Below are 27,276 nucleotides of genomic sequence, written 5' to 3'. Positions count from 1 at the left end.
CCCCCCCCCTTCCCTGACAAAGTGCAGTGACACCTTTCAAACCAGAAACCACCTCCTAAGGCCCTTTCCACCCCCTCCCCAGGACAGGGAGACCACCCGCAGACCCTGGTGGGACCCCCCCAGCCCAGGCAGGACCAGGGAGGTGCCCAACACCTCCACACCAGGCCTCGACCCAGGTGTCCCACCTTCCCCTGCCACCTGCTTTGCCAGCTAAAGCTGTGCCGGTGGAACAACGCGAGGCACTAGAGAGCACACGCTCAGATCTCCCTGCCGTGAGCCAAGCTAGAGCAGGGTGCAGGTCCGAGCAGATGGAGAGCAAACCCTGGCTCAGCAGAGGAACCAGGTCGCTGCAGCAGGAGCACCCGGAGCTGTGTTCTCCCTCCTCTCCGTCTTCCACAGGAGCCACAGGCTGAAAACACCCAAAGGAGCTGTGGTGGGAGCCGGGAAGGACACGAGATGGGCAAGAGGAACGGTCACGTGGATCCATTGATGTTCCCGCTGGAATAGCTCCCAGCATGGCTCGCTGATGCCTTTGAGGAGCTCCTCAGTCACATTTACTGATCGCTCCCCAGCAAGGGGAAGAATGAGATCAACTCACAGTTCCTGAGTTTATTATAAACCATCAGTCTGAGACTGCTTCTTAAGCAGGGTTACACTTCCTTGTGCCGGTGCCTGGCCAGCTTCAACACGGCCGTATGGACCCTCCTCCTTCATCCCTCTCCCCTGGGCTGCCTGGGCCAGGCGATTTGTACTTCCAGCTCTGACCAGTCTCATGGTGCTTGTTTTAAAGTTTAAGGCCAGGGCTTGCAACTAAAACACAGTCAAAGATTTTAGAATCTTTTTAAAACCAACTTCTGCACCAGACTTAGCTTGGGACAAGTTTATCTTCTGCCAAGCTGCCCCTCTGACGAACGCACCCAGCACCAGAGGGGACTTTGCACAGGTGGCAAGACTATCTTCATGGCTTGAAATACAAACACTGTGTTATTTACTTAGGCACATGAGCACGAGCCCAAGGCTTCAGCTCAGGGGATGAGGAACCAGGTGGGGAGGGGAGGTCTGGCCTCTGAGCAACAGCACATCCCGGTGCCCCCCCTGCCCCGCGGCGATGGCCCTGCCCGCCGCCAGCCCCCAGCTCAAGGTGGGCCGTCGTCATCCACCGCTGACAGGAGCCGGGCGAGCTGGGCCTTCTGCGTGCGGGTGATGTGCTGGGCCATCTGGATGACACAGTCCATGGCCACCTCGGGGTTAGCTTGGACCAAGCTGCAAGGCAAGAGGGGAGAGGGCAGCTGCCTCGGAGGTTGAAGCAAGAACTGCTTCGTCTCCCCCGGCTGCTGTCCCCAACCCAGGGGACGGCATCACCCTGCGGCCACTCACCTCCTGACGTGCTTGAGCACGTAGTCCCGCTTCAAGTACTTGATGTTCTCCCGGATGGCCGACTGGGTGCTGTCGTCCTCCCGCAGCTGCTTCTCCAGCCACTCCACCACCACCTGGTTGTTGTCCCAGAGGTAGCCCTGGGGGGAGCAGCACCGTGGGCAGAGGATCCTGCTGCCTGCACAGCCTGAGCCCCCCCTTTCTGCTGCAGCCTCCAGCTTTCTCCTCCCACAACAAAACCAGGAAATAGGATTTTTCTTCTCAGTCCTGCACACATGGCACAGCACAGCACACTCCCCCGCTCCCATGTAACAGCCACTGGGTAAAAGGTTTGATCTGGAAATTGAAACTCAGGAAACCTTCGTGGACTGTTTAAAATGCAAAAAGTTAAGGTAAAACGTGTTTCCTTTGCATGCCCTCACTTCCCAGCTCAGCAAGCACAGGACTGACAGTGTGATGTTGTGTCACAGCACTTGCATTTGACAGCAGCTCAAATACGAAGGCCACAAGTCTTGCTTCTGCCCTAGGAAGCTTTATCTGATGGCAGAAAATGTTTATTTGAGTGCCAGCAGCCAACTGAGGTCACCCAGTTTGAAGAGACAGCCCCAGCGCTGCTCGGCCGCCCACCCTGGCACGGGCTGCAGAATGTCGCATGTTCAAACCCTCGGGGAGGCACTAATGAAATGGCCGAGTGATGGGACAGCAAAGTGACAGTCCTCGGGGACCCCCTGGCTGCAGGGATGCCGCGGGGAGCCAGGGTTGGGGCTACCTTTGTGGTTCCTTCTGTCTCCATGAACCAGCGCCGCAGCATGGACTGGATGTGGACGTGGCTCAGCTCGCTGTTGGCCTTCAGCACCTCCCCCTTCGCCACCTCCTCCAGCAGCAGCCGGCGCAGCCGCCAGTAGAGGAAGGAGCGGGCGTTCCTCCACTCCAGGATGTCCTGCAGAAATGGGGACACAGCTCAGCTTTGCCTTCGCAGAAAGAAGAGGAGCTGATGGGCAGCAGGTTTGAAGGCAGCTCCGCTGGGCTGGGGCAGGGAGCAGCGCCCAGGGAGCACGTTGAGCTGCAGCCCAGCCCCTGGGGAGGGGATTTTGCCTCCTGTCTTCATGCTGCTGCAAAACCCACTGTGTCGAGCCCCTTCCCACCACCGCCCCGGCTCACCGTGATGACGCCCTTCTCCTGCATGCGGCCCGGGGTGTCGTGCAGGTCAGCGAAGCGCACAGCCACCTGGTAGTACATGGGCAGGAGGAGTTCCTCCCGGGCCTTGAGCTGCTTCTCCAGGTCGCTGCGCTGGGCCTCGGACAGCTCAGGGGTCCCTGTGGGACACGCCAGGCTGAGCAGCCCACCCGTCACCCCTCAGAGGGGGCCCACGGGCCACTGCGGGGGGTGGGCTCCGCTCTGCGCTCCTACATCAACCACCCCCACCAGGAAACGGGGCGCCTGGCATCACGTCCCTTCGCTTCGGTGCATTTACACCCCTGCCACGGAGGGCCAAGGCCACGGAGGGGCTGCACCATGTTCGGCCCTGCCACGAGAGAGGCAGGAGGTGGCGTTCGCAAGGACTTCGTGGGACCACGTGGGTCCCACCAGACCTGCAGGCAGGAGCCGATCACAGGGCGAGAGGAGCCCCGGCGCGTTAAAGGCTGCGCAGCTCTAATGACCGTGTGTCATCTCACCAGGCACTGATCAGCGTGGCTGTCGCCGTTCTTGATCTCAAGGCATGGGAGAAGAGTCCAGCACCGTTTATGGACCCCCCAGGAGATCCAGGTGTTTTGAAATACCACCACATCCTCTTGGCAGGCTCCGCCCTCAGAAAAGCCATACAGAATTTTCCCAGAGAAACACTAAAGGATTTCCTGGTTGCCACCGTGCTGTTTGAGCCTCATGTTTTAACTTACCCTGACCAGTGCCCATAAGTCAAAACACCCTTCCCTTACCCAGCTGCTCAACGAGCTTGGCACAGACTGCATCGATCCTTCTCATGGTCTTCACCAAGTCTTTCTTCCTGAACTTGATCTCCACTGTTCCTCCAGGCTCCAAAATGCCTCCCCTAGAAGGAAAGTTTGGTAAGGTAGGGACTGATCTGCACAGGAGAATAAATCCTGGGACAAGAGGTCCAGGCAACTCTCTCTTCTAAGAATTAGGGAGAGAGAAAACCTAAAAGGGTTTTGTTTTCAGTCCGGGATTCTTGTCTATCCTCCCATTCCTTACAGCTTGCTCCAACATGTGTTAATTCAGGTTGGAGAAAAGGCCTCCTGACCCCAGAACCATGTTCTGGGCCTGCAGCCTTTGCTGGACGCAGGAGGATATTCCCAAGGAGACACCTGCCATGCTGCTCTCTAAGAGCCCCAGAACTTTCAGCTGATGGCTTTGATTAACTCAAGGGTAAAAAATACCCATCTCAAGTGACTGGAGGTCTCTGCCAGTGGGACTATGACTCTGCAGAGCCCAGGCACTGGCTCTCACGTCTCTGCACACGTATTCCGGATGCCAACCTGCTCTCCTTGTCCGCGTAGAGCTCCACGTACAGGGGGTTGATGGTGGAGTCGATGACCACCCAGGAGCCTCCCCGCAGCTCCGCGTGCGGTGGGATGTAGACCAGGACAGGCTGCTTAAAATCCCGGAGGCTGTCCACAATGAAGGCACCGAACTTCAGCATTTGGTCATACATGTCTGAAAGCCAAAGGGACTTAGTGGCTGGGTGTGCCATGGGCCAGGATATTGCCCCTTGCCTCCTCCTAGCAGCCCAAAGCCACCTTCTCCATTGCAGAGACCAAACAACACCCCAAAGCCAGCTCAGCAGGAAGCCACCAAGCCCTGGGACCCGGCTCCTGGCAATGCCCCATCACCTCCCCAGCCCAAGCCCATGTCTCGGAGTGGCGCGGGCAGGATCCTGGTAGGCTGGCTCATCCCAGGACCCGTGGGGCGGCAGGAGTGCCGGCAGAACGTCACGGCATTGGGCTGCCCAGATCCCCAGCGCAGGTACCTTTCATGCCGCTGGAGAAGCCTCGCCAGTTGGCAAAGATTATCAGCGGGAGATGCTCCCGGTTGAAGTCCCGAATAGCCTGGGCTGTTTTAAAAGCAGAATCAGGAAACCAGACCTGCCCAGCCTGCTGGATTATCTGCAAAAGATGGCAAGCAGCAGTGCTGGGACCGGCGCCAGTGCTTCCTGGCACACTGCCCTGGCAGGTTGGTGGCACATGGTGTGCAAGAGCTGGAAGAAAACAAACTGACTGAGCACCCTTGATTTCACATCTCTAAGGAAAATCAAGACATGCCAAAGGATTACGCTCAGCTTGCTCCCCTGCTCTCCCCTCCAGCCTCCTCCTGGCTGCCACTCGGCTGAACTAAGGTCTCCCCACGCACCTTCGCCTCTGAGTCTGGGTTGGCAGGGTCCGCGGGTATCGTCACCTCCACGGTGCGGGTCTCAACAGCGATGACACCCACCGGGAGACCTCCCAGCCTGCAGCAAGGCAGGGTGGTCTCAGCAGAGGCCACTTCCCCTCCGTGCTGCACCCCAGCCCCACCAGAGAGGTGTTTCCCCTCCACCATCCCAAAAGCAGTGCCACAACCAGGGCTTGAGTGCTCCCCACATCGCTCTCCAACCTTGGGCTCCATCCCCTGCTCCTGGCCGTACCTTGCTCTGCCAACCACAACTGTCTGAGCCCATGGCCTCATGATCTCCAGGAAGCTGCCCTGGTCGAAGAAGCCACTCTGCCATGTCCCCTTGAGAACTACAGAGCACAGGAAAAAGCCGAGCGGCGCAACGGTGAGCACCGAAGGGCTCCCTGTGCACCAACCCACAGCAAAAAGCACCTTTTGCGCCAGAATGGGAGTTTGTGGCCACCTGATGCACCTGGGGGCATTGCTGCAGAGGTCTCAGGCTACCCTCACTTACATGGATGGGGTCTCCCTGCCAGCATCCACCTGGGGTCGTAGGGGACTTTAGAAGGGACAAAATCAATTTCTCTTTCGATGGGGTCACTTATGGCAGTGATGGGCACGGGGCTCTGGTTATCCTGCAAGGGAGAGCCCCGAAGGGCAGGTCACCAGCCAGGTACGGGGTAACGGCCCACACCGCCGTCCTGCAGCACCCTCCTACCTTGGGTATGTACGAGAGCCACTGCAGGATGGTGTAGACCCCCTCAAAGTCATCCGGGACGGTGACGTGGGCAACACCGTTATTGTGCATGATCTGCACGCCTCCCAGCTGGTTATTGGATGTGTAAACTTCACGTCCCAACACCTAGCCAGAATCATTAACAGAAACACAGATCGGTCTATGTTAAGTCAAACCTCTGTATGGGCCCGTTCTCTCTGGTTTGAGGCTGAATTTCCACCTCTGCCTACCCGGGTGATGTTAAAGCAAAAGGACTCTGCTTTAGACATCTAAACGGACCCACAAGTGCACTGGTTTAGCTAAGCAGGTTTCAAATCAGCTCAAACCACTGCAATTCTGTCCAGAAATGGGTCCTGCCCCTGGGACCGGAGCTGAACAGTCCCCATGGCAGCTTTGCCATCCCACCCCGAAGCGATGCACCATGAACTGGCCCCAGAGGTCTGCAGGGTGGCATTCTCTCAGTTCTCAGTGGGATGAGCACAGCCGCAGTCCCCCTGCAGCTCCTCCAGACAGGTTCCATGAGGTGACATGCAGGGAACTGCCACCTCCTCCCATGGGACAGGGAAGGAGCCCACGCATGTAGCGGCGTGAGGGACAGCACCATGGCTGGAGCGTGGTACCTTATTGAGAGCTGTGACACCGGTGAGGATGATGTGGGAGTTCTCCACCTGGATGACGCGCTGGCCCAGCCTCACCAGGTACGCGCCGATCCCGATGGCACGACAGGTCACCTGGGCACACACAGAGGGACACGGGGGGTTACTGGGGAGAAAGAGCTAGAGCAGAGCCCGCGAGCACTGGGAGAATGATGCTCTGCAGGGGTCTGCACAGGTAGGTTGCACCAGGTCGATTGTTTTATCCTGTTATTCCCCCCAGGGTGACCTTAAAAGTGAGTAGGAGAGAGGGGAGGAGCAGAGCAGGGGAAGGGCCCACGGCTGTACCATGCTGATGGTCACTATTTCATCGTAAGCGCGAGAGGACTCCCCGGCGATAGTACCAGCAGCTCGCAGGTTTTCCACCCCAAACCCATTGTCCTTCCCGATGATGTCCAGGAGGACATACCTGCGGGGAAAGCAGAGCCACGGTGGCGTGGGCAGGACAGAGGGAAGCACTCACTTGCATGACGTGTCTAGCAGGATGCTGAGCCGGGATGTGGGAGCTGCATCCTGACGAGGATTAGGACAGGGCTTGGTTCTGTGCACCCCCCAGGAGAGCAGAGCTCACCTGGACTCGCCCCCTTCCTCCACGTGCTCACAGTGCACCGAGTTCATGGCACTGATCTTTGTGTAGTCCTGGGGAGTCAGATACAGGTACTTGAACCCCTAAAATAAAGAGGAGAAGTAGGAGGAGTTGCAGAGCCCCCTCACGCACATGCTCCTGTGGGACACGGCTCTTCTCCAAACCCAACCCAAACCCACCCCGCGCATCAGCAGCGGCCCAGGGACAGGCAGAGCAGCCACGCCAGCACTGGCACCTTTATCTCTGTTCCACTGGGGAAAGTGGAGGGAACTGTCCCCATGGCGCTGGGTGCGGGCTCACCCCCCAGCACCGATCCCACAGTTTTATGTCCCACTTTAGCTGTGATCCATCCTTCCCCAAATAAGTCCTCTGTTGTTTTCCCGTGATGGCAGGAGGGGAGGTGCCCACACACCTTGTAGGGGTCCGCAGGGTCCACCCAGGCCACCTGGAACATGTGCTTTATCTCGTCGGCAAAGCCGATGCGGGCGCCGCTGTTGGCAGCGATGTAGATGCGGGGGATGCCTTCGGCCCGCGCCAGCTCAGAGGCCCGCAGGAAGACCAGGTCCTCCTCCGGCCCGAAGGAGCCGATCCTGTGTGTGATGTCGTTGCAGATGAGCACAATGTCCCGGCCTTTCGGATACTCGGGGGTCTTCAGCTTCATTTTGAAAGCAACCATCCCCACCTGCCCCAAAACAGCACAGGGTCACGGGGTGGGCTCCTCCAGGGAAATGGGGTCAGAGCTGGAGACTGAATTAGGTGACAGACAAAACACTGGCTTGAGAAGCATCCCCTGGGCTTTAAACACAGCCAGACCGGGGAAGCCACCAGGCATTCCCACCTCCCCCCGCCCCGTTCCCAAATCATCCCCCAGTACCTCGTTCCCTCCAGGGACCCTGTTCATCTGCACCAGCTGCTCCTGCAAGTCCAGCACCAGCTCGGTGTATGTCAGGAGGTCCTTGGGGTACAGGTCCGAGGAGCCCCACAGCTTGAAGAGAGCCTGCAGAGACACCGCGCACAGGACGAGCTGAAAGCACGGGGCTGCAGCAGTGCCGAGGCCGTCGCCGAGCGCAGACACGCGCTCCTGCAGCGGGCTGGGACTTGGGGTGAGCAAAACTTTCTGTTAGAGCCTGCACCCTGCTGCAGACCTCCTTTGCACAGGGCTTTCTGGTTCATATCCCCCGTGAGGGCAACTATGGCAATTTGCAAAAGCTAGGAATCAGTTTAGGAATGGTTCATGTAACCAAAAATGTTGGGGCTTGGGCTTTTCTCTTTTTCTCATTTGCCAGCTCAGGAGAGAGGAGTCTTTTCCCCAGATGGGAATACCTGGGGAGGGTGGGGGAAGAAAACCAATTGCAATAATTTGGAGCTTCTTTCTGCTCAGCCAGACTCACCTGCTTGATCATCTCCGGGAAGTCATACACATAGGTGGTGCCCAAGGACTGCGCCTGGAACCGCTTGGCCTGAAGCAGGTCCTTGGTGACGTAGGGAGTGTTGATGAGCATCCCGTGCTGCAGCCCTTGCTTGTCCCCGTACGACTGAAACATGATCTGGAGGCAAGCACAGAGCGTTGGCTGCCTTCCCTCGGCAGGCAGGCAAGTCCTCTCTGCAACACTAAGGTGCAAGAGCCCCGCCAGGCTGGGGCACCGCTGAGCTCTGCCTGGCCAAGATGCTCATGCCTGTGGCTCTATTCAACCAAACAACATGATTTTCCACCCTGCTCTCTGCTATTGAAGGGATGGAGTGCAACAACACTGTGTTGAAAGTACGGGTAATGCCCTAACGTTGACCTTCACCTCCCAGGCCAAAAACTGCCCAACTCCACCGCCAGCAACACCCCTGGGGCTCAGCACCATTTTGGAGCAAAACAGAATCCCAGAATCATCTGGGTTGGAAAAGCCCTTGAAGCTCCTCCAGTCCAACCATGAACCTCACATTGACCGTTCCCAACTCCACCAGATCCCTCAGCGCTGGGTCAACCCGACTCTTCAACCCCTCCAGGGATGGGGACTCCCCCCCTGCCCTGGGCAGCCCATTCCAACGCCCAACAACCCCTTCTGCAAAGAAATCCTTCCTAAGAGCCAGTCTGACCCTGCCCTGGCGCAGCTTGAGGCCATAAACATCACCCTGAGGTGCCCAACTGGACGCAGCACAGAGGGGAGTGAAACTGGGCCAGCCCTGGGAATGCTGCTGCAGTCCTGGGGGCTCTGGGACAGACCAGCCTTGCAGGTACATGAGGATTTTTGCGGAAACCACCCCAAAGCTTCACGCAAGCAGTCCTGGTTGGGTTCCCGCTCGCAGCCAGCGCCTGCGGTTACTCACGCTGCCGGTGCCGGGGTCCCTCACTTCCTTGTAGAGGCTGATGTCCAGGTAGTAGCCGGACTCGGTGCTCAGGAAGAGGCGGATGGGGATGGCGGCAGCAGTGGGCGTCAGGCGGATGTTGATCTTTACCTCGGCCTGCAGGACCCGCAGCTTCCAGAGGCGGCTGCCGTAGCGCATCACCATGGACCGCACCGACTCCTCGATCTGGGCATGGGGTGGCACACAGACAGGTCCATGGCCCCGGGGACAACACTGTCCTTGAGCCAAGGCTGGAGCAGCCCTGTTGTGTTTCTACCCCAAACAGCCATTTCGGATTTGCTTTGGGCAAGCCCCTGGTGCTACCATCCAGCCTCTCCACTGGGGAGAAGAAAAGACCGTGCTTCATATCCTCCTGAACGGATACAGCCCCACTCCTTCAGACCACACACGGCCCGGGGGGAAGAGCTTGCTGCTCACCCTCGTGCCCTCCAGCAAACTGCTTGCCCGACTCTGCAGTGATCGGGGCTTTTTGTACAAAGTGTGAAATCTCAGCACCTCCCCAGCAAACAGCCCACAGTGAAGGTCTGACACAGAAATTAAGCCGCAGGAGCCTCTGGGGCTGTCGAATCCATCCCCCGTCCAGCGTCTGGTGGGCACTGGACAGGACCACGGCTGACAGCCAGCGTGGGGGGCTGCTACCTGTCTGCGCAGCAGTACCGAGCACAGGGGATAACGCAGCCTCTGTCCCCAGATCAGCAACACGCTGACAGCAGGAAGCAGGACACTGAGAAACACACCTTGGAGGGGTCCATGATGACTGTCGGGACAAAGTTGAGGAAGATGTGGTTGCAGTCGGTGCGGACAGCAGTGTTGCTGAAGGCCACCTCCAGCTCATCCATCGCCTCCAGGAGCAGCCGCTCACCCTCGCTCTGCAAGTACTCGAAGGAAGCCTCCTGCGGTGAACCACAGGGTGCTCAGAGGCGGCCGGAGCAACCCCTGCACCCAAAACTCTCCCAACCTCCGCCCTCACGCCCCGGGGGGGGCCCCAGCGCCGCTTTGCCTTGGTGACGAGGTCCGAGTGGCGCACGATGGCGCGGATGAAGAAGCGGTAGTCGGTGGCCTCGGCGCCCGCCTGCACTTTGGCAGCCCCCAGGTAGAGATGCATCTTGTGGTTGGCGCAGGGAATGGCCGTCAGGTCGAAGTTGCGCATGCGGCTCAGCTCCAGCTGGAAGGCGAGCGCCGGCTCCAGGTGCCGGTAGATGTGGTCCTCTGCAAACTGGAGCAACACGGGGAGGGGGTGAGCGAGCGGGCGGGCAGTGCCCAACAGGCTCTGCTCTGACCTCGGCTCTTACCTCATCCCTGGCTCTGAAGGTGAAAAACTTTGGGAATTCTCTCTAGAACAAAACAGAGAGAGAGGACAATGTGAATAATCCTGAAGATTTTTCTGATTTTCAGTGAATTTATTAAAAAGAAAAAACCTTGCAGGCTTCCTCCTCCCCCAAAGGGAAAAGAGCTGGGAGTAACTGACAGCTTTTAAAGGCAGCTTAAAGCTATCGAGCACCCACACAGGAACCACATGTTACTGGAGACATTAGCAGCATAAAGGATAATATAGGAGATAAATCACTCGTTAAATCCCTCATTAATTAATTCCCAACTCCTGATGCACTGTAGGTACTTCCATCACTCAGTGCTACATCTGTAAGGTACCTATAGACGTTTCTAGGTGGTTTAGGGAGGCAGAAGCAGTATGTGCCCGAGGTCCCTCTGCCTGTGGGCAGCTCAGCCTGCACTCACCTGCTGGGCGATGAGAAACGTGATTCTCCGGAGACCACAGTCAATGAGGATGTTTTTCTATATGGAAACAGAAGATTCAGGCAGTTATAAGTGTTTAAACATCTCCAAGGGAACAAACAACCCGAGTGGCTGCCGTGGGGCGCAGCGTTTTGGTGAGCAGCGCGTGGAGATGAGGCAGCGCCTTGGGGTACGGTGGCCTGGCTTGCAGGGTCTGCAAAAAGGGGGTCTTGGCCCCAGCGACAGACCTTGGACTGGGCAAAGGCTCTGAAGATGGGCACCAGCTTCTCATCTTCCACATGGTCAGCCCAGCGGAGCGCGATGTTGAGGATGTGGATCGGCTCCTCGCGGACGTTCTGGCAACAAAACCCCCCAGTCAACCCTGAGGAACAGCACCGCTGCCATCCTGGTACCACCCGGGGGGGCAGCAACAGCACCGCGCCCACCTTGGCATCCTCCTCCTCGTAGATGGTGACTCGCGGCTCGCTGAAGAGCACGCTCTCCGAAGGCGGGTTGGTGAAGCACGAGATCACCTCATCGAAGTTCCTGCCCAAACGGTGGGGATGGGTGACAAGTCAGCACATTGTGCCCACCCCCTGCCCGAGCGGACAGTCCCAGGGACCCACTGCGGTGGGGACGTGGCTACCGGCACAGCGGCGCGGGGGCACGTGCCAGCTCAGCCGGGCTCTGCTGGCCCACGGCAAAGCCACAGCTCAAAAAACACAGCTCTGAGTGCTGCTGTGTTAATGTGCAGAGATGCTTAAACTGTGCCAGGACAGCTTCCCCCAGGCTCCCCAAAAGGCATCATATCCCCAGAAGGTAACTGTCACCCTGAAAATACCCAGCCCCAACCTCCGGCTGGAACACGAGCTGCCCCGAGTGCTGCCCAGCCGCTGTCACCTTTGGCTCTTTCACCCTCTTTTGCCCTCTAACAACTGCAGCAGCACCTAAAACAAGTGATAGGGCAAGAGGGAATGGCCTCAAGCTGCGCCAGGGCAGGGTCAGACTGGCTCTTAGGAAGGATTTCTTTGCAGAAGGGGTTGTTGGGCGTTGGAATGGGCTGCCCAGGGCAGGGGGGGAGTCCCCATCCCTGGAGGGGTTGAAGAGTCGGGTTGACCCAGCGCTGAGGGATCTGGTGGAGTTGGGAATGGTCAGTGTGAGGTTCATGGTTGGACTGGAGGAGCTTCAAGGGCTTTTCCAACCGAGAGGATGCTATGATTCTGATTCTGTGAAAAGGCACGTGCATGACCAGCCGGGCACGTCCCCCTGCACCCCCACCTTGTGAAGTCCTCAAATCTGTCGAAGGCCACCATAGCTCCCATCCGCTGGCTCAGGGGAGAAAAGCCACTGTCCATGAAGAGCTCAGTGCTGTGCCGGGCCAAGTCAGGGTTGGAGACGCTGATGGGGACGGACATCCTGCACAGGGGAGCAAGGCAGCCATCGGCCGGGGGCAGAGGCACCACTCCTGGGTCCGACAGGGACTACGCAGCTCCCCCATGAGGCCCCTGACCCGGAGGGGGCTCATCCTGCTCTGCTGGCAAAGGGAGAGCACGGCAGGCAGTTCCCTCTGAGCATCCCCGTGTTTCACACGGAGGAGATGATACAAACCCAACAGTTTTGCAAGAAGGACTGTGTCCAGGGGAGCGGGACAGGTGCGGGGCGGGGGCGGCACCATACCTGTTGGGGTGGGAGGAGGGCAGCATGAACTGGAACTCTACCAGGCAGGTGCCATCCGAGAGCTGCCGGTGCTGCAGGCTGTTCAGCTCGTAGGCAATGTACCCGCGCCGCACGTACACCTGGGAGGGGGGAGGCAGGAGGTTACTGCCGTGGCTCTGCTGCCCCTGCACACATCCACGCCACCACCTCAGGGCTCACGTGTCCCCCCCACGCCCCCCCCCCCGCCCAGCCCTCACCTCCAGCGCTGCCATGCGCACCACCTGGTTGGTGTGGTAGAAGAAGACGGGAAGCACATCGAAGATGGTGGTTTCTGAGAGGATCAGTTTCTGGGGGAAGAAAGCAAAATTTAGGGCAAGGATGAAGCGGGACTTTCCCTTGCCCCATCGCAGGATGGGGGGAAGCACGTTCCAGAGGGGTCCCTCAATGTGGGGCTGTGTGGAACTGGTCACCAGCCCACCACGGGGACGCCACCAGACCCAGACGTGGATCCATATGTCAGTGCCCCACCAAACAGGGTGAGGAGCCAGGGACAGGGACTGGCAGTGACGGGGGTGCACCCCCTCCTCTGCTCTGCACAGGCACTCACGCTGCAGCAAGGCTTTGATTGCTTTTTCTGGCTATTTTTAAGGCTAAGCCTCTTGCAGCCAGACCTCCTCCTCACCAAAGCCACATGAAAGCCAAATTCCCTCTGCGGAAAAATCACACGATTCCCAACCTTCAGGTTTTCGGGGCAGTACTCGTGTCCGTACATGTTGATAGCGGAGAGGAAGATGGACTCCACCTGGTTGTGTCGCAGCTCGTAGGAGGGCTGGCTAGAGGCAATGAGCACCTGCAAGGGGAGAGGAGGCTGGGAGAGCAGGGGACAGGGACGGGGACAAGGACAGGGATGGGGACAGACACATGCTGGCTGACCTGCCGGGCTCTCAGTGCCACTTTGGAGTGCTCAGTCTTGCTGAGCTGCGTCAGCTCGTGGAGGATGGCCGTCAGCTCGTCCGTCAGCGTGTGGTCGCAGCCACACAGCTGGTCCTGCAACACGCACCCCCCCACAGCTCGGGTCAGGCCCCTCACTGCAGGGTGGCTTCACCCCGAACCCCCAACCCCGCACGGGCAACGGGGACAAGAGCCGAGGTGATAAATGGGCAAAATGCTGCTCTTTGAACCAAGTGCTGCAATGTAACGCTACAGAGGGGAGATAAGTCCCCCTAACGAGGCAGGAACAGACACTTGAATGGAAAACCCAAACCCTGGGGATGCAGGAAAGCGATTTCTCAGGTGTCCTCCTGCTTCCAAGGGGAAAGCACAGGGCTGTGACAGCCACCCACAGCCGTGTCCCGTAGCGATGCAGAGCTTGCCTCAGCTTACAGGCTCTTGCCTGCCACCAGCCTTTAGTTCTGGTGTCTCAGGACACAGGCTGTACTCACAATTAACATGGTCACCAGCAGGTTCTTCTTTGCCACCTGGGCATGAGAGAAGATGCTTTCCAGCACAGGGGTCATGTCGGGTTTGCACTGCTCCCGCAGGCTGATGACACACTTGTCGTAGTGAGCTGTGGGGCAGAGCGTGGTGAGTGCTGCAGACCCCCCAGAGAGCCCCACAGACCCCTCCTGGAGACCCCCCCCGAGTCCTCACCGTGCTGGAACTGGGTCTCCACTTGCAGGTAGCGTCTGAGCAGCTCCAGCACCACTGTCTTCATGTAGCCCCGGATGCCGCTGCGGTACCTGTGGAGCAGAGAGCCCACGTGCTGCGAGGAGGCGGCGGTGGCGGCGAGGGGAGCGGGGGGTGTCACGGACAGTGCGGGGCTCACCTCTGCACCAGCTGCACCAAGCTCTGCGTGTTCATGAAGAAGACCTCGCGCTCAGCCTTCCTCTGCAGCGTGGCCGCGTGGGCATCCAGCACGTTGGCGATCTGCAGGGAGAGGGCACAGGGTCCAGCACAGCTTGGGACCAGTGCGGCCGCAGGGCTGCCAGCTGCCCGGGGACAGTGCTGCTGCCCGCGGAGCCTTCCGTTGGGGTTTTGGTTTTTTTCCCAAATGAAAAATGCAACGTGACAAATATAAAAGCACAAATAAAAGCACAACTATAAAAGTGCAAGCATAAAATATCAGCATAAAACACAAACATAAAACCACAAAAGTTTCTCTTGCTCATTTAAACTTTTGTAATATCTCTTAGCAGGACTAATTCAGGCAGAAACTCCTAATTAGCTAAAAAAGAAATGAAGGCCAAGCTGGGGGGGCAGCCCCCACGCTGCTCACCTGCTGGCTGGGGAAGCGGCAGAGCACAGAGGTGATGTTGCTGGCGTACTGTGCCATCACCTTCCGGATCGACTTCTCCACGGAGAGAGGGATTCTCCCCGAAATGCTCGTCATGATCTCCTGCAGCTCCAGGAGGGGCAGGGAGGGCTCCCGCATGGTGTTCATCAGCTGTGCCACCCACTCCCTCACCTGCAGGGAGCAGAAGCTGGTGCTGCCCGCACCCGCCGACGCTGCCTGTCTTGCCCTCACGGCAAACGCAAGGCAACGGGGCAGGACACCTGGATGGCCTTTGCCTCCAGCACCCACCTTGGCACTGAAGTAGGGCTCAGGCAGGCAGTACCCGTTCATGACATTGGTGAGATTGTCCAGAACGTTGCGGAGAACCTGGTGCTGCTTCTCGCCGGTGATGGGGAGGGTCTGCTGGGCTGGGAGCCCCCCCGTGAACGGCTGCGCCTGGAGAGAGCAGAGAGAGGTGGGCTGGCCCAGATCCTTGTTGACACGGGACAGAGGCCCCCGGGAGCTGCAGCTGCCCCAGAGAAACCAGCACAACCCCTCCAGTATCCGCTTTTGGTTAGGTACAGAGGAACATTCAGCTTCATGTCTCTGCCAGCGCCCCATCATGAAAACAATGCAGAAAAACTGGAGATGTAGACAGAGTGCTATAGACACCCCCAAAACTTGCATGTGAGCTTCTGCCCACTAAGGAAGTGTGCATGGGATGCTTACACAGAGCAACACCGCAGCACGTGGAGCAGCCTCATGAGCCCCAGCGCAGCTGGCTGGGCGATGCAGCACAGCCATACAAACATCACCAGCATGGGGACACTTCCCTGCTGCTGCCCCAGTCAGCACAGCTCCTCTGTTTCGTCCCCCAGTGCCCTGCGTGATGCCACATGGGAGGGGACGGCAGCGTGGCCAGCTACCAGCAGACTCACAGGCTTCACTTTGGTGGGATCATCCAGCTCGAGCCGGGCTATGACACAGCCCACCTCCAGCAGCGCGCCCGGCCGCTTGATGTAGTGCACCCGCCCGGCCTCCTCCACCGCCAGCGTCATGACGATCTTCATCGCCTGGGTGAGGATGGGTCAAACGGTCACCAAGTGAGCAGCACCCACACGCTGCGGAGCACCTCGAGCATTGCGGCAACATTGTTGGGTTTCCTTTTGGCTGTCCCCCAGCGTTGCAGGGACAGAGCTCAGAATCACAGAATCATCTTGGTTGGAAAAGCCCTTGAAGCTCCTCCAGTCCAACCATGAACCTCACCCTGACCGTTCTCAACTCCACCAGATCCCTCAGCAACCTGACTCTTCAACCCCTCCAGGGATGGGGACTCCCCCCCTGCCCTGGGCAGCCCATTCCAACGCCCAACAACCCCTTCTGCAAAGAAATCCTTCCTAAGAGCCAGTCTGACCCTGCCCTGGCGCAGCTTGAGGCCATTCCCTCTTGTCCTGGCGCTGGTTCCTTGGCTCAAGAGACTCATCCCCCTTCTGCACCCTCCTTTCAGGGAGTTGGAGAGGGCCATGAGGTCTCCCCTCAGCCTCCTCTTCTCCAGACTAAACCCCCCCAGTTCCCTCAGCTGCTCCCCATCAGACCTGTGCTCCAGACCCTGCACCAGCTCCGTTGCCCTTCTCTGGACACGCTCGAGTCATTCAATGGCCTTTTTGGAGTGAGGGGCCCAAAACTGAACCCACTCATCGAGGGGCGGCCTCATCAGTGCCGAGTCCAGGGGTAAGATCCCTTCCCGGTCCCTGCTCCCCCAGGCTCTTCTGCAAAACTCACCTCGATCTCCGCAAAAACGTTCCCCTCAGCCACGTGGCCACCATCGTCCACCGTGTACTGCAGCAGCTTCCCTGCGGAAGGCGAGCGCAGCACCGTCGGGTCCTTCTCCTTCTCGAAGTCGCACGTTTTGTTGCCGATGGTGATCCGGTACCTTAAGGAGAGGTAAAGTTCTCACCAACCAGCCGCTGGGCTGCGGGGAGGGCCGGTGGGGGCCCAGCGGGGAGGTACCTGTCAATCTCCTCCTTCATGTAGGTGGTGTAGCTGTTGCCATCGTAGGAGAGCAGCAGCCCGCCGTCGTTCAGCCGGTGCACGTCGATCTCAATGTGAGTGCGGTTCATGATGATGACGTACGTCGTCAGGGACTGGCGGGCAATCTGCGGGTAGCAAGCGGGGGCTCTGAAAGACGTGCAAGGGCCTTTCTGGGGGCTGGTGGGGATCGCAGGGGGTGAGGAGCAGCTCCCGCGCTTGGTGCGAGGGGCGGTGAAGGAGCAGCAGACTGTCACAGGACAGGCTGTGCTGGGGAGGGCAGGAGGCAGCAACCTCAGGCTGCACCAAAGAGCTGGTTCAACTTGCAGCTCATTTAACTCACAGCTCACCTGCTGCTTTCATTTTGAGTAGGGAGTTTTTGCATCAAGTTCAACTAATTGGGTTGAAAAGCAAGAAAAGGCGGTCCTTTATTAGACCCAGGGCAACAGGATGTATGAAAATGTCTGTCTAGTTAAAATGAGGTTATTAACCTTGTTTTATGTTGCACATTTTTAAAGGACAACCTCGTATCTATTGCATCCTTCTCCTTCAGGACAGGAGCACACGTCCCTGGAGCCAGTTCAGGAGCAGCACAGCCCAGCCCTCACCTGGAGAACGTATTTCACACCCTCATAGATGAGCTCCACATCGACGATGTTCAGCAAGGAGGCTGCCGGCAGCACCTGCCCCCTGAAACACAGCGGCCGGGTCAGGCCCCACGAGCGCCGCTGGCCCCGCACGCCGGCGGGGAGCCCAGTGTGCCAGACGTCAGCGGTGCTGCCGGTGTCTGGCCGAGCAGGCTCCGAGCTCACTGCAGGAGGGCGCGAAGGGGACTGGAGGGGACAAGCTTTAAGTGACCCACGTGAGTGCCTTGTGAAAACACGTCTGGAGACGGGCCAGACACTGGCAAAACACGCTCAGATGAGGGCGCGGGGGGAGAGCCCCGGGCGTCCTCCAAGGCCAGAGGAATAACCTTGGCATTCAAGTGCAAAAACAAAAGCAAGCTGTTGTTCAGCCAAGCCACTTCCCTCTCAAAGCTGTTTTCCCAACAGTGTGAAACTTTCCCCCCTCTCCAAATAAAGCGACAGCTGAGAAGCAGGAGCTGTGGGTCACAGCAGATACCCCCCATTTCCCAGGCTGCTGCAATGCCACAGGCAGTGCCTCTGGATTTGCAAAGCTCTTGCAGCAAAAAGGGGAAGGAAGATGGCCCAGGGAGAGAAAAACTCAGGTCTCCTGGCTTGCAGGAGCCACGGGGGCTGCCGGGAGCAGCCCTTTAGGACACGCAATCCCTGTGAGCCCTGTGGCCGGGCCACAGCTGAGCCCCCCGCGGCAGCCCCTGCTCCGCACCTCTCCAGTGAGTGCAGAAAGTCAGTCATGCACGTCCTGAAGGCAGCGTCTGCCACGTTCAGGGCACCGCAGACGACACCCAACATCGTGTCTGGCTTCTCTGCCTGTGAGGGGGGCAAAAAACAGGGTTTGGCTCTTACATCCAAAGGGCAGCAGTGACCCTGGGGCAGCCAGTCTCCCCCACCTGCACTTTCTCGGCGATCAGATGGTCCAGCCAGCCGGTGTCTATCTCGTTGCTCTGGAAGCTCTCTGTCTCCAGCAGCTTAATGAGATACTCCACTGTGGTCCGGAAATCCCCGCGGATAGACAGCTCCTTCAGGGCGACCACCATGTTCCTTTTAGGGAGCAAAACCCTCCATTAATGACTGATGAGGTGGCACTTGGCTTTCAGCAGAGGAAACCAGGGAAACACAGGGACTGGGGTGACAAGCCCCTGAGCCCTGGGTGCCCTCACGCCTGGATGAAACAGCCCCACTGTCATCACTGACTTAATAAAACACTTAAACACCCAAGATAGACTCGTTACATGTTGCTTAATTACTGAATGAACATTGCTGCTCGCTGGCACTAAGCACGTGCTTAGCAGGTCACTGTGATGTGTCATTAAGGATCAGGTTGATGAACTGGGGCCGCAGCACCAGCAAAGTGCAAAAACTTTAGTTTTGGCCACACAGTCTCTGCAGCACAAACAAGCTGCTCAGCACAGCGGCACCGTTCTGGTTCCTCTCAGATAAAAACCACTTCTCCCGGCTCACGCACTGATCGTGAGTCTTCCCACAGACACCCACTCCCCACCCCATCCCGCCCCACTCACGAGATGGCCTCCTCCCGGTTCTCTCCCCATGAGAAGCAGTGCCCAAACTGGGAATCGGCGAATTCGTGCAGCCCCCCGGCCGCTGCCACGCTGAAGTACCCCCAGACGTTCTTGCTGCTGCGGAAGTTCAGCTCCTGCACCGTCCCCGAGCTGGGCTTGAAACCCTGAGTGAAGACAGAGCAGAAGACATGAAGAAACCAGGCTTGAGACTCATGCAGCGTAAACAGGGAAGGGGAAGCCCCGTGTCATTTATCGCTCTGCACGTGGATCAAGGCCCAGGAAGGTTGTCCGGGTGCAGAGGACCGTGAACGGCAGGGCCCCCCTCGTCCCCCCGACTCACCTCCTCGGGGTTCTCGCTGGTGATGCGGGCGGCGATGACGTGGCCCCTGGGCACGGGGGTGTTGGCGGGGCTGTGGAAGCAGATGGGTGTATCGCCCCAGGGGCTCTCCCCGTACAGCACCCGGATGTCCTTTATCCTGTGCAAGGGGATGCCCATTGCAATCTGCACAAGAAACCAGGAGGATTTTAGCTGCCAGAACAAGACTTTAGCATCAAAATTACAACTGGGAGACATCGATAGATGGGCTGAATGATGAGCAAGGGGAAAAGGCACCACACTGCAGGCAGCTGCTCCCAGCAGGGAGCCAGTGGCAAAGAGGGCTGCTACATTGCTTCCACCTGCACCCTAATGCTGGTATTTGGGGCAGCTTCTCTCTGCCAGGCTCCAGCCCAGCACTTCACCCTAAACTGCTTCACCTTAAAATCACCCATGCGCACTCAGGTACCTGCAGCTGGGCAGCGGGGAGGTTCACATCCGCGATCATCTCCGTGCAAGGGTGCTCCACCTGCAGCCGTGGGTTCAGCTCGAGGAAGTGGAAGCTCCCGTCCTTGCTGTAGAGGTACTCGACGGTGCCCGTGCTCACGTAGCCCACCGTCTGGGCCAGCCGGACCGCGCACTGCGGGAGAGGGCGAGCCCGCCGCGCGCAGCAATGACTCAGCAGCAGTGTCCTTGCACGGACCCACCGAGACAAGCAGTGCTGGGGCTCCCCGCTGGGCTCCAGGGGTCCCTCCCTTCCTTCGGAGCCTCAGGTGCCAAAACCCACAATAAACCCAGCAAGGATCAGACCAGTTTCTCACCAAAACCTCGTGCTGCCTTAAGACCAGGGCCACCCACCTGCTCCATCACCTCGATGACAGAGGGTGCCGCAATGGTGATGGGTGCCTCCTCAATGATCTTCTGGTGCCGGCGCTGGATGGAGCAGTCACGGCCGAAGAGGGAGATGGCGTTGCCGTCCTCATCAGCCAGCACCTGCACCTCCAGGTGCCGCGCATTCTGCGCCAGCTTCATCAGGAAGATGGGGGACCCGGGCGCCTCCGCCTGCACCTGCAGTGGGGGAGAAGGTCGTGCTCTGGCATCATCCCCCAAAATTCATCCCAGGATAGAGGCGGGTCCTGTGGCAAGCGCAGGCGGGAAGCGCGAGATGCCTTGGGCAGGAGCAGGCCCCTGCTGCGTGCCCAGGATGGGACAGGGATGGGGACTCCGGGCACCTCTCACCTGCCGGAAGCAGGTGCCAAATTCCTCCGCTGCCTCCACTTTTCGGATGCCTTTGCCCCCACCGCCTTCTGCTGCCTTGATCATCAGTGGGTAGCCGATCCTCTTGGCCACCTGAGGGAGGGCGAGGACTGGGGTGACTGAAGTGCTCTGGACCCCAACAGTCCACCCTGCCCCAGCACCATGCACCCCCCGATTGCCCCGGGTGTGTCCATGCAGAGACACAAACTGCCACTGGAACAGCCTTGCCTCCCGGTCACGTGCGCTGGGAGGCCAAAAGGGCCAGGGCACGCAGGCTCCAAGGAGAAATAATGATGGGCAAAGACACAACCAGGTGCCCATGGGCTCAGCTTTACCTCCAGGCCTTCCTCCACATTCTTCACACAGCCCTGCGTGTACGTCTCCAGGGGGATGCTGATCATCTGCTGATATTTCTGGTCCTCCTCGGACCACTTGGCCACAAGACCTGTGGGCACAGCCAGGGCTACCGGGGTTGCACCGGGGTTGCGTGGCTGGGGTGGCATGCTGGCTGTGCCCAGGGAGCTGGGGACCCTGTGTTGGCACATGCCATTTCCCATTTCCATGCACCCCATCTCAAAACCCCCCTTCTGCCCAAACCAGGAGCTGCTCAGCTGCAGTGGGGTCCCCAATATCTGCAGCCACACTGCAGCCAGCTGAGCCGGGGACCCCAACCCTGGTGCTTGTTTTTGGGGAGAAGGAGAGGCAGGGAGGAGAGAAATGGGGGAGTGAGGAGGGCGTGTGGGGCTGGAGGGGAGGCACTTACCACTCCCACTCCACGGCAGCGTGGGGATCTGGACTGTCTGAGCCACGATGGTGGAGCAGATTTTGTCCCCCAGTGCCCACATGGCATCGCTGGGAGGACCTTTGAAGAGGGAGGAAAGGGGTGAGCTGGGCCAGCGGGCCCGTCCCCATTGCACAGACACTGCAGAAAGCTGCTCCCCACTGAGCTGGCCCCATCAGCCCTTCTGCAAAGAGTGGGGGTGTGGAAAACCCCCCAAAACCCACTGCCTGGTTCAGGACAGAGATCAACCCTTCTCCAAAGGGCAGCCCTGGCTGTCCCCTGGCTGGGAAGCCCACAAGGTCCGCTCCCACCCAGCGCTCCTCTGGGAATGCTGCATTAGCATGAGAACTACAGAGAAAACCCCAAAACCAGCAGGATTCCTGGGACAGCTCCAGAAAACGGGCCTGAGGACTGCCACGCTGCAGGGCAGACACGCCAGCTGCACGAAGGCACACGCTAGCCCAATGCTGGCTGCTCCCTCTGGCAAGGGAAGGCGGCAAGACCTTACCTAGGAAAGCTATCCCGTTTTTCTGCAGCAGCTCTGGCAGCTTGGGGTTTTCTGAGGCATGTCCCCAGCCAGCCCACACCGCCTGGCACAAGAGAAGGAGCAGCGTGAGCCGTTACCCCCCCATGCTGGCATCCTCCCGCCGGCCGCGGCATTGTGCCCAGCTCCTCCACACGGAGGGACGTCCCCCCATTTCTGAGTGCCCCGTCTGTCCTAGTAGCTTCCCTCAGCAAAGAGGCGGGAGGCCTGTGAGCGGCTGCTACCTGGACTGGGATCCGTTTGGAAATGTCCACGATCAGCTCCACGTTGGCATAGTTGTTGTTGTTGGCCCCCCCGGGGACAGGCACGTAGTGATCTGCCATTTTGATGTACTCTGCAAGACAGTGCATGGTGGCGGTGAGAGCCAGTCCCCCAAGCTGTGACCCACTCACATGCTGCCCTGTGCACCCCCCTCCCTAAATCCTCCATCCCAGGGAGGCTGGAAGGGGGAAAAATTATTTACTCCTGGATCTGCACGCACAGGAGGAAAGCATGTGACTCCAGGCTGTGCAGAGCCCCCCACATCCCAGGCAGCAGCACAGAGAGAAAGAAAGAGCTGTCCCAGCTCAGCCCCGGGGCAGGGAACTTCCCTTGCTGGGATGTTTTTAGGAATTACCTGCATTAGCCTTGAGGTCTTCGGGGGTCACCATGACCACGAACCGAATGGCACGCTCGTTTCGGAACATCTCGTAGGCCCAGCGGCGGATGGAGCGCATGCACTTCACGGCGGCGATGCCGTTGTTGGCGATGAGGACCTGGGGGGATGGGGGGTGTCAGGCTGAAACCTCTCCTTGCCGCTGGGGTGCAGGGCTGGATGCACGCCCCGAGGGATGGCAACACGGAGGCGAGGGCTGGGCACAAAGCAGGGCAGCCGTGCTAGCACGGGCGCTTTGTAACAGCCGGTTGTACGTGCCGCAGAGCAGGAGGCTCCTTAACAGCAGCTTTGATGCCCAGCACTGGGGCTAACGAAGGATGGGACTTTGGCCTGCGTTCGTGCCTGCCACGCAAAGCCACTGCAAGCAGCCTCCGCGCAAGGGTGGCGTTGGGAGGGTTTCCCTCTCCCAGCCCATGAGAGCAGGTGAAGCCGGGGGACAAAGAGCTCTGAGCTGCCCCAGACCGCCATCGTTCCGCGCCTGGCGGGCATGGGAGACTGGGGCAACGCTCAGGGATTCCGCCATGAAAAGCAACAACCCACCACCCGGGCGAAGGCAGGGGCGCGCGGGGAAAGACCTTTTCGATGACACGGTTGCCCCCGAAGCGGGTGACGAACTCTGCTGGCGAAGCGACGGTGAAATCCCGTTGCAGATCCATCTTCCTGTGCTCACGGCCCCTCTTCGCCAGGTGCAGCCCGGACATACTAGGCCTGCGTCGGGACACGATGGCCGTCAGCGAGCCCACGTCTGCGTGAGCAAACCCTCACCCGGCACGACGACGTGTGCTGCTGCTGGCTCCTGGAGCCACAGATTGCCCGGCAGCCTGCACCAGGGGGGCTGTGCCCCCTCTACAGTTTCTTCTCAGGTGAGCAATAAAACCCTTCACCCTGCTGACACACGCAGGGAACATCGGGATTCACCTCCCTTGCTACCAGCTCCCTGTCGCACGCCGGGATCTCTCCAGCGACATTTAACACCCACTGCAACACTGCAGAGGAAAACTTTTGGTTGAGTTATACGGGGCAAGCAATTTGGGGTGAACAGAGCGTGTTTTGCAATTAAAACACCATCACCCCCCCCAGCACCCACATTCATTCAAACACCGCAACAAGCAGATCTGCAGCCGCAGGGAGTGGCCCGAGGCCCCGCTGTACCAGCCAGAAGCCCCAGGGTTTGCATTTTAGGGAGCAAAGAGCTGCTGGGGGGTTTTGGCCAGCGCGTGGGAGCACACGTGTGCCCCGAGCAGTGCTACCGCCGCAGCACGGCCGTGCCTGTTACAGCTGGGAACGCACCACGCTCTGCTCCAAGGGGCAGGAACGGGGAGGCTCCCACAGGGCCAAAACGCAGCACCGAGCACAGACCCCCCGCGCCCCCCCCCCCACTGCCGGGATCGTTACACGCACAAACACCCCTTTGCAGCGGGCGAGCTGCTGCAAAGCCCCCATGCAGCTCCTGGTTCGCACCAAACCCCATTGCAGAGCTGCATCTACCCCCAACGTCCCCAAAGGACGCCTGGGTGGGTGGCAGGAAGGGCAACAGGTACACAGGATGGCACAGAGCACCCCTTCCCCAGCATCCACAACCCCAAAACACCTCCCCAAGCTCACCACGCTGCCGGCCAGACTCACCCTTCCCATGGTTTTCCACTGAAGGCATTTCCATGCCCTCCGGAGTCTATTCCTTGCTTCAGAGCCCATCGCACATTCCCAGAGGTCAGAGCGGGCTCCGCTGGCAGTGGGACGAGCCCCTCGGCAGGGCTGTGGCCCCAGCAGCACTATAAGGCAGCCCCCACGCCTCCCACCTCCTGGCACGGCAGCGGCCGGCACGGGAGGGTCTGGCAACACCAGCAGCCCATTGAAGGCAGGCAGGGACCTCCCCGGCAGCCAGGCATGTGCCTTCCCAGAGTTTTAAGCAACTATTTTAATTAGCAGGTTCACATTTCCCCCCACTCATAATTCAGCCAGACTTTGAACTGTTGACTGTTATTCCATGGATGAATGGAATAAATAAGCAAAGGATAAATAAGCATGGATAGATAAGCAAAGGAGGAAGGTGCAACCCCCCTCCAAATAAACAGATTTTGCACGAGTAGCACTTGACACATTTATTTTAAGGGGAAATGTATCAAACCCCCCTGGGAGGTTGGGAAATGTCCCAATCTCTCCATGCACTCAGAGTATTTTCCGAGCAGCTGGAGCACTGCATCAGGTTTATCACACTCCGGCGTATCCCCCACATCGCTCTGCTCTGCCGGGGCCAGCCCCGCTGCCCGCTTCCCTCCCGCTGCCCTGAACCCCAACACAAAGCCTGTGCCAGCACCCCCCGTCCCATCCCGCACACTGCACCGACGCAAGGAAATTCCTCCCCGTCTTAAAGCGCAGATGAGCGGCAGCGATACCCCGCCGGCAGCGCAGTGCGTGAAACCGCCCACAACCCCAGCTGGGCAAGAAGACACCGTCAGGCTGTCAAGTTTCATAACACGTCCCTGCAGCCAAAGGTCTTTTATTTTTAACCCGGAGCAGAGCAGCCAGGAGGAACTGGGCAGCGGCGCTTTGTTTTCAGTTATTTGTAATGGCCGTCCGCTGCGCTGGCGGGGGAAGCTGCCCTGCATAAGGAGCAGACAGCGGCGAGCTGCCCCGCGGCCCTGCCAGTGTTGGGCAGAAGTCGCTGCGAAGCCGCCCACGGAGCAAACTCATCTATTTTTCCTCAACTTATGGCAAAACCACCAAAGAGCTACTTTTCTGCCTTGGATAATTTATCTGCATTAGTTGCAAGGGCAGAGGGAAGGCAGGAGCAGCACCCCACGTACCCCACTCCTCCCCACACACAATACCAGGGGGGTGTTAGCATCCCTCCCGCTGTAGCAGAAGCAAATTGAACGTGGCAGCAGGACTAAGTCCTTGTGAGATCCAGCCCTGAGGGCACCAAGCAACATTTGCGTGGAAAAACAGTGCAAGTGCCCTGTGAAAAGGCTCAGCTCAGCTTATGGGTTTACATACACCCCATGAAATGCCCCCAGCAATGCTCAGGCACAAAACAGGCACCTGGAAGGATGGTGAGCACAGGGAAAACACCAGCAGCGCCCGCTGCTGCCCGTCCACACGCTCACCACCTCAACTGACCCCAATCTCATCTTGTCACGCAAGAAAATCCCCGCTTCCAGATGCACCCCCATCCTGTGCCAACCACAGCTCCGGCCAGCGCATCAGCACGGCCTTTCCCAGCACCGGGAGACAGTGCGGGGACAGAGAGAATCAGCAAAATGAGAGAGGAAGCTGTGAGAAAACAGGAGCAATTGGGCAATTTGGCTGCAGCACTGGGAATTGCGTTTGAAGGAACTAAAAGCGCTTTCTACCCCGTTCTTTGACTCCAAAATCCCTGTAACGGAGCAACCCCTGCCCCAGTCCTTGCTGTGCTCGTGCACGTGGCACCGCTGTCACACAGAGCGCTCGGGCACGTCTGCTCTTCCCGGGGTGCTGCTGTTAATCTTATTATCAGGGTTTTTCATGTGGCACCAAGTCAAAAGAGGCAGGATGGGGGCATCAATTTGGAGCGCCGAGAAGCACCCACACACGCACCCCAATTTTAGCAACAGGGTCCCTGAGAAATGCACCCAGGAAAAGCATCTGCCCGCCCCAAACAGGGCATCTTTGCACCACCGCTGCTCCCGACCCCACGTGTCGTACCTCATGCCAGGAGCAGGCTCCAGCACGGCGGTCGCGCTGGGGGGCTCGGCGCCAGTGCCCCCTGCCCCAGCCAGGCTGCTGCGCCGGCTGCCCACCCTGAAGGCCGTGGCCACCAGCTCATCGTCGGAGGAGTTGTCATCAAAAGAGCCCAGCACGAATTTGGCCAGGGTTGGCCGGCGGAGAGCGGCAGGGTTGTACACGGCGATCTGCTCCTGCTCCCCCACCGCAGACTTGCTGGCCCGCGGCGGCGGGTTGGGGGCCGGGGGCTTGGCGATGGTGGGAGCCACCGGCTGCTCCGCCGGGGTCTGCTCCGGCTTCTCCTCCTCCCCGGGCTGAGGGTTGGACATTTTGGCCCAGATGAGCAGCACCGATACCAGCAGGAACAAGGCGACCAGTAGCATTCACCTGGGCAGGGGGAGACACTCTGTCAGGGAGGACCAAGGGCTGCCCCCCTCAGACAAGGTCACAGGAGCAGCCCCCCCAAAACACCGAGGCCCTTCCCCATTGCTCCCCACCCCACAGCCCTGCCAACCCCAAGCCAGCCACCCCCACCCCCTTCAGCTGGGGCGACTGAAGACTCAGCCAGAACTATTTTTACTCCCCAAACCAGGAGCAGCTCTGGGCGGGGGAATAACGGGGGGCATGACACCGCTCCGCATTCCCATGGCACTGAAGGGGCTGAAATTACTCCCTGCCTCCCCAGCTGCTCGCAGCATCCTAAGGATGGCGGCAAGGCCGCCCCACCAACCCCAGCCCTGGCCCCACACAGAGGGGGAGCCTTTAAACCAAACCCCTAAATCTCTACAAGTGGTTAAAGCTGGGGGTAGTCGTGAGGGAAAACCGCCTCAGGTCCGCCATCTTCCCCTCAGCCCCAGCCCCTTCCCCGGGGAAAGGGATCACTCACCGTGGGGGCCGAGCCCCTCCGTGCCGGCACCACGGCTCCCGGTCACGCTGATCTCAGCTGGCCACTCCGTCCACAAGCCACCACAGGGCCAGTCCCCAGGGTGAGGGGCACAGCAGGGGGAGCCCCGGCCCCCCTCAGCGTCCCCTGACGCTGGCGGCCGCAGTACAGTTGCGCTCTCGCACGTGACGGTAAC

General features: G+C 59.2%; 1 protein-coding gene across 7 annotated transcripts; it reads right to left on the bottom strand.

Moving 5' to 3' along the window:
- Nucleotides 1–594: 594 nt before the first annotated feature.
- On the bottom strand, nt 595–27,276 carry ACACB (acetyl-CoA carboxylase beta). Of its 7 annotated transcripts, none has more exons than XM_074886990.1 (53): nt 27,084–27,273; nt 26,180–26,584; nt 23,071–23,203; nt 22,457–22,595; nt 22,065–22,174; nt 21,805–21,886; nt 21,279–21,377; nt 20,851–20,960; nt 20,498–20,608; nt 20,117–20,326; nt 19,728–19,898; nt 19,283–19,444; nt 18,943–19,106; nt 18,313–18,463; nt 18,129–18,232; nt 17,390–17,471; nt 16,764–16,909; nt 16,536–16,686; nt 15,692–15,826; nt 15,063–15,209; nt 14,757–14,945; nt 14,307–14,407; nt 14,132–14,220; nt 13,924–14,048; nt 13,415–13,528; nt 13,164–13,331; nt 12,739–12,828; nt 12,503–12,621; nt 12,104–12,241; nt 11,272–11,371; nt 11,074–11,181; nt 10,829–10,885; nt 10,384–10,425; nt 10,092–10,307; nt 9,829–9,984; nt 9,053–9,256; nt 8,125–8,280; nt 7,608–7,730; nt 7,146–7,415; nt 6,719–6,816; nt 6,436–6,556; nt 6,115–6,225; nt 5,477–5,620; nt 5,273–5,393; nt 5,012–5,108; nt 4,741–4,837; nt 4,361–4,496; nt 3,870–4,047; nt 3,312–3,424; nt 2,536–2,690; nt 2,144–2,314; nt 1,378–1,514; nt 595–1,263 (listed from the first exon to the last, which is right to left on the bottom strand). In XM_074886990.1, the coding sequence occupies exons 2-53, from the start codon at nt 26,578–26,580 to the stop codon at nt 1,137–1,139; spliced, it is 7,179 nt and encodes a 2,392-aa protein (XP_074743091.1). In that variant the 5' UTR covers nt 26,581–26,584; nt 27,084–27,273; the 3' UTR covers nt 595–1,136. The 7 variants fall into 7 exon arrangements, 6 of the variants coding, with proteins under 6 accessions (XP_074743091.1, XP_074743092.1, XP_074743093.1 ...); XM_074886991.1 differs by having other exon boundaries at nt 13,218–13,331; XM_074886992.1 differs by lacking the exon at nt 13,415–13,528 and having other exon boundaries at nt 13,164–13,349.

This window comes from Strix uralensis, chromosome 17, assembly GCF_047716275.1.
Source record: "Strix uralensis isolate ZFMK-TIS-50842 chromosome 17, bStrUra1, whole genome shotgun sequence".
Classification (NCBI taxonomy): Eukaryota; Metazoa; Chordata; class Aves; order Strigiformes; family Strigidae; genus Strix; species Strix uralensis.
Note: the sequence above shows the minus strand (reverse complement) of the source record. Positions and strands in the feature narration are given on the sequence as shown.

What these genes read in the sequence shown, in the direction of transcription:
- ACACB (XM_074886990.1), bottom strand. Translation starts at nt 26,580, where the DNA reads ATGCTACTGGTCGCCTTGTTCCTGCTGGTATCGGTGCTGCTCATCTGG. An exon ending in TGATCGCCGAGAAAGTGCAG is followed by an intron (nt 18,233 to 18,312) that starts GTGGGGGAGACT and finishes CCCCCCTCACAG; the next exon opens with GCAGAGAAGCCAGACACGAT. An exon ending in AGCCCTACTTCAGTGCCAAG is followed by an intron (nt 14,946 to 15,062) that starts GTGGGTGCTGGA and finishes TGCTCCCTGCAG; the next exon opens with GTGAGGGAGTGGGTGGCACA.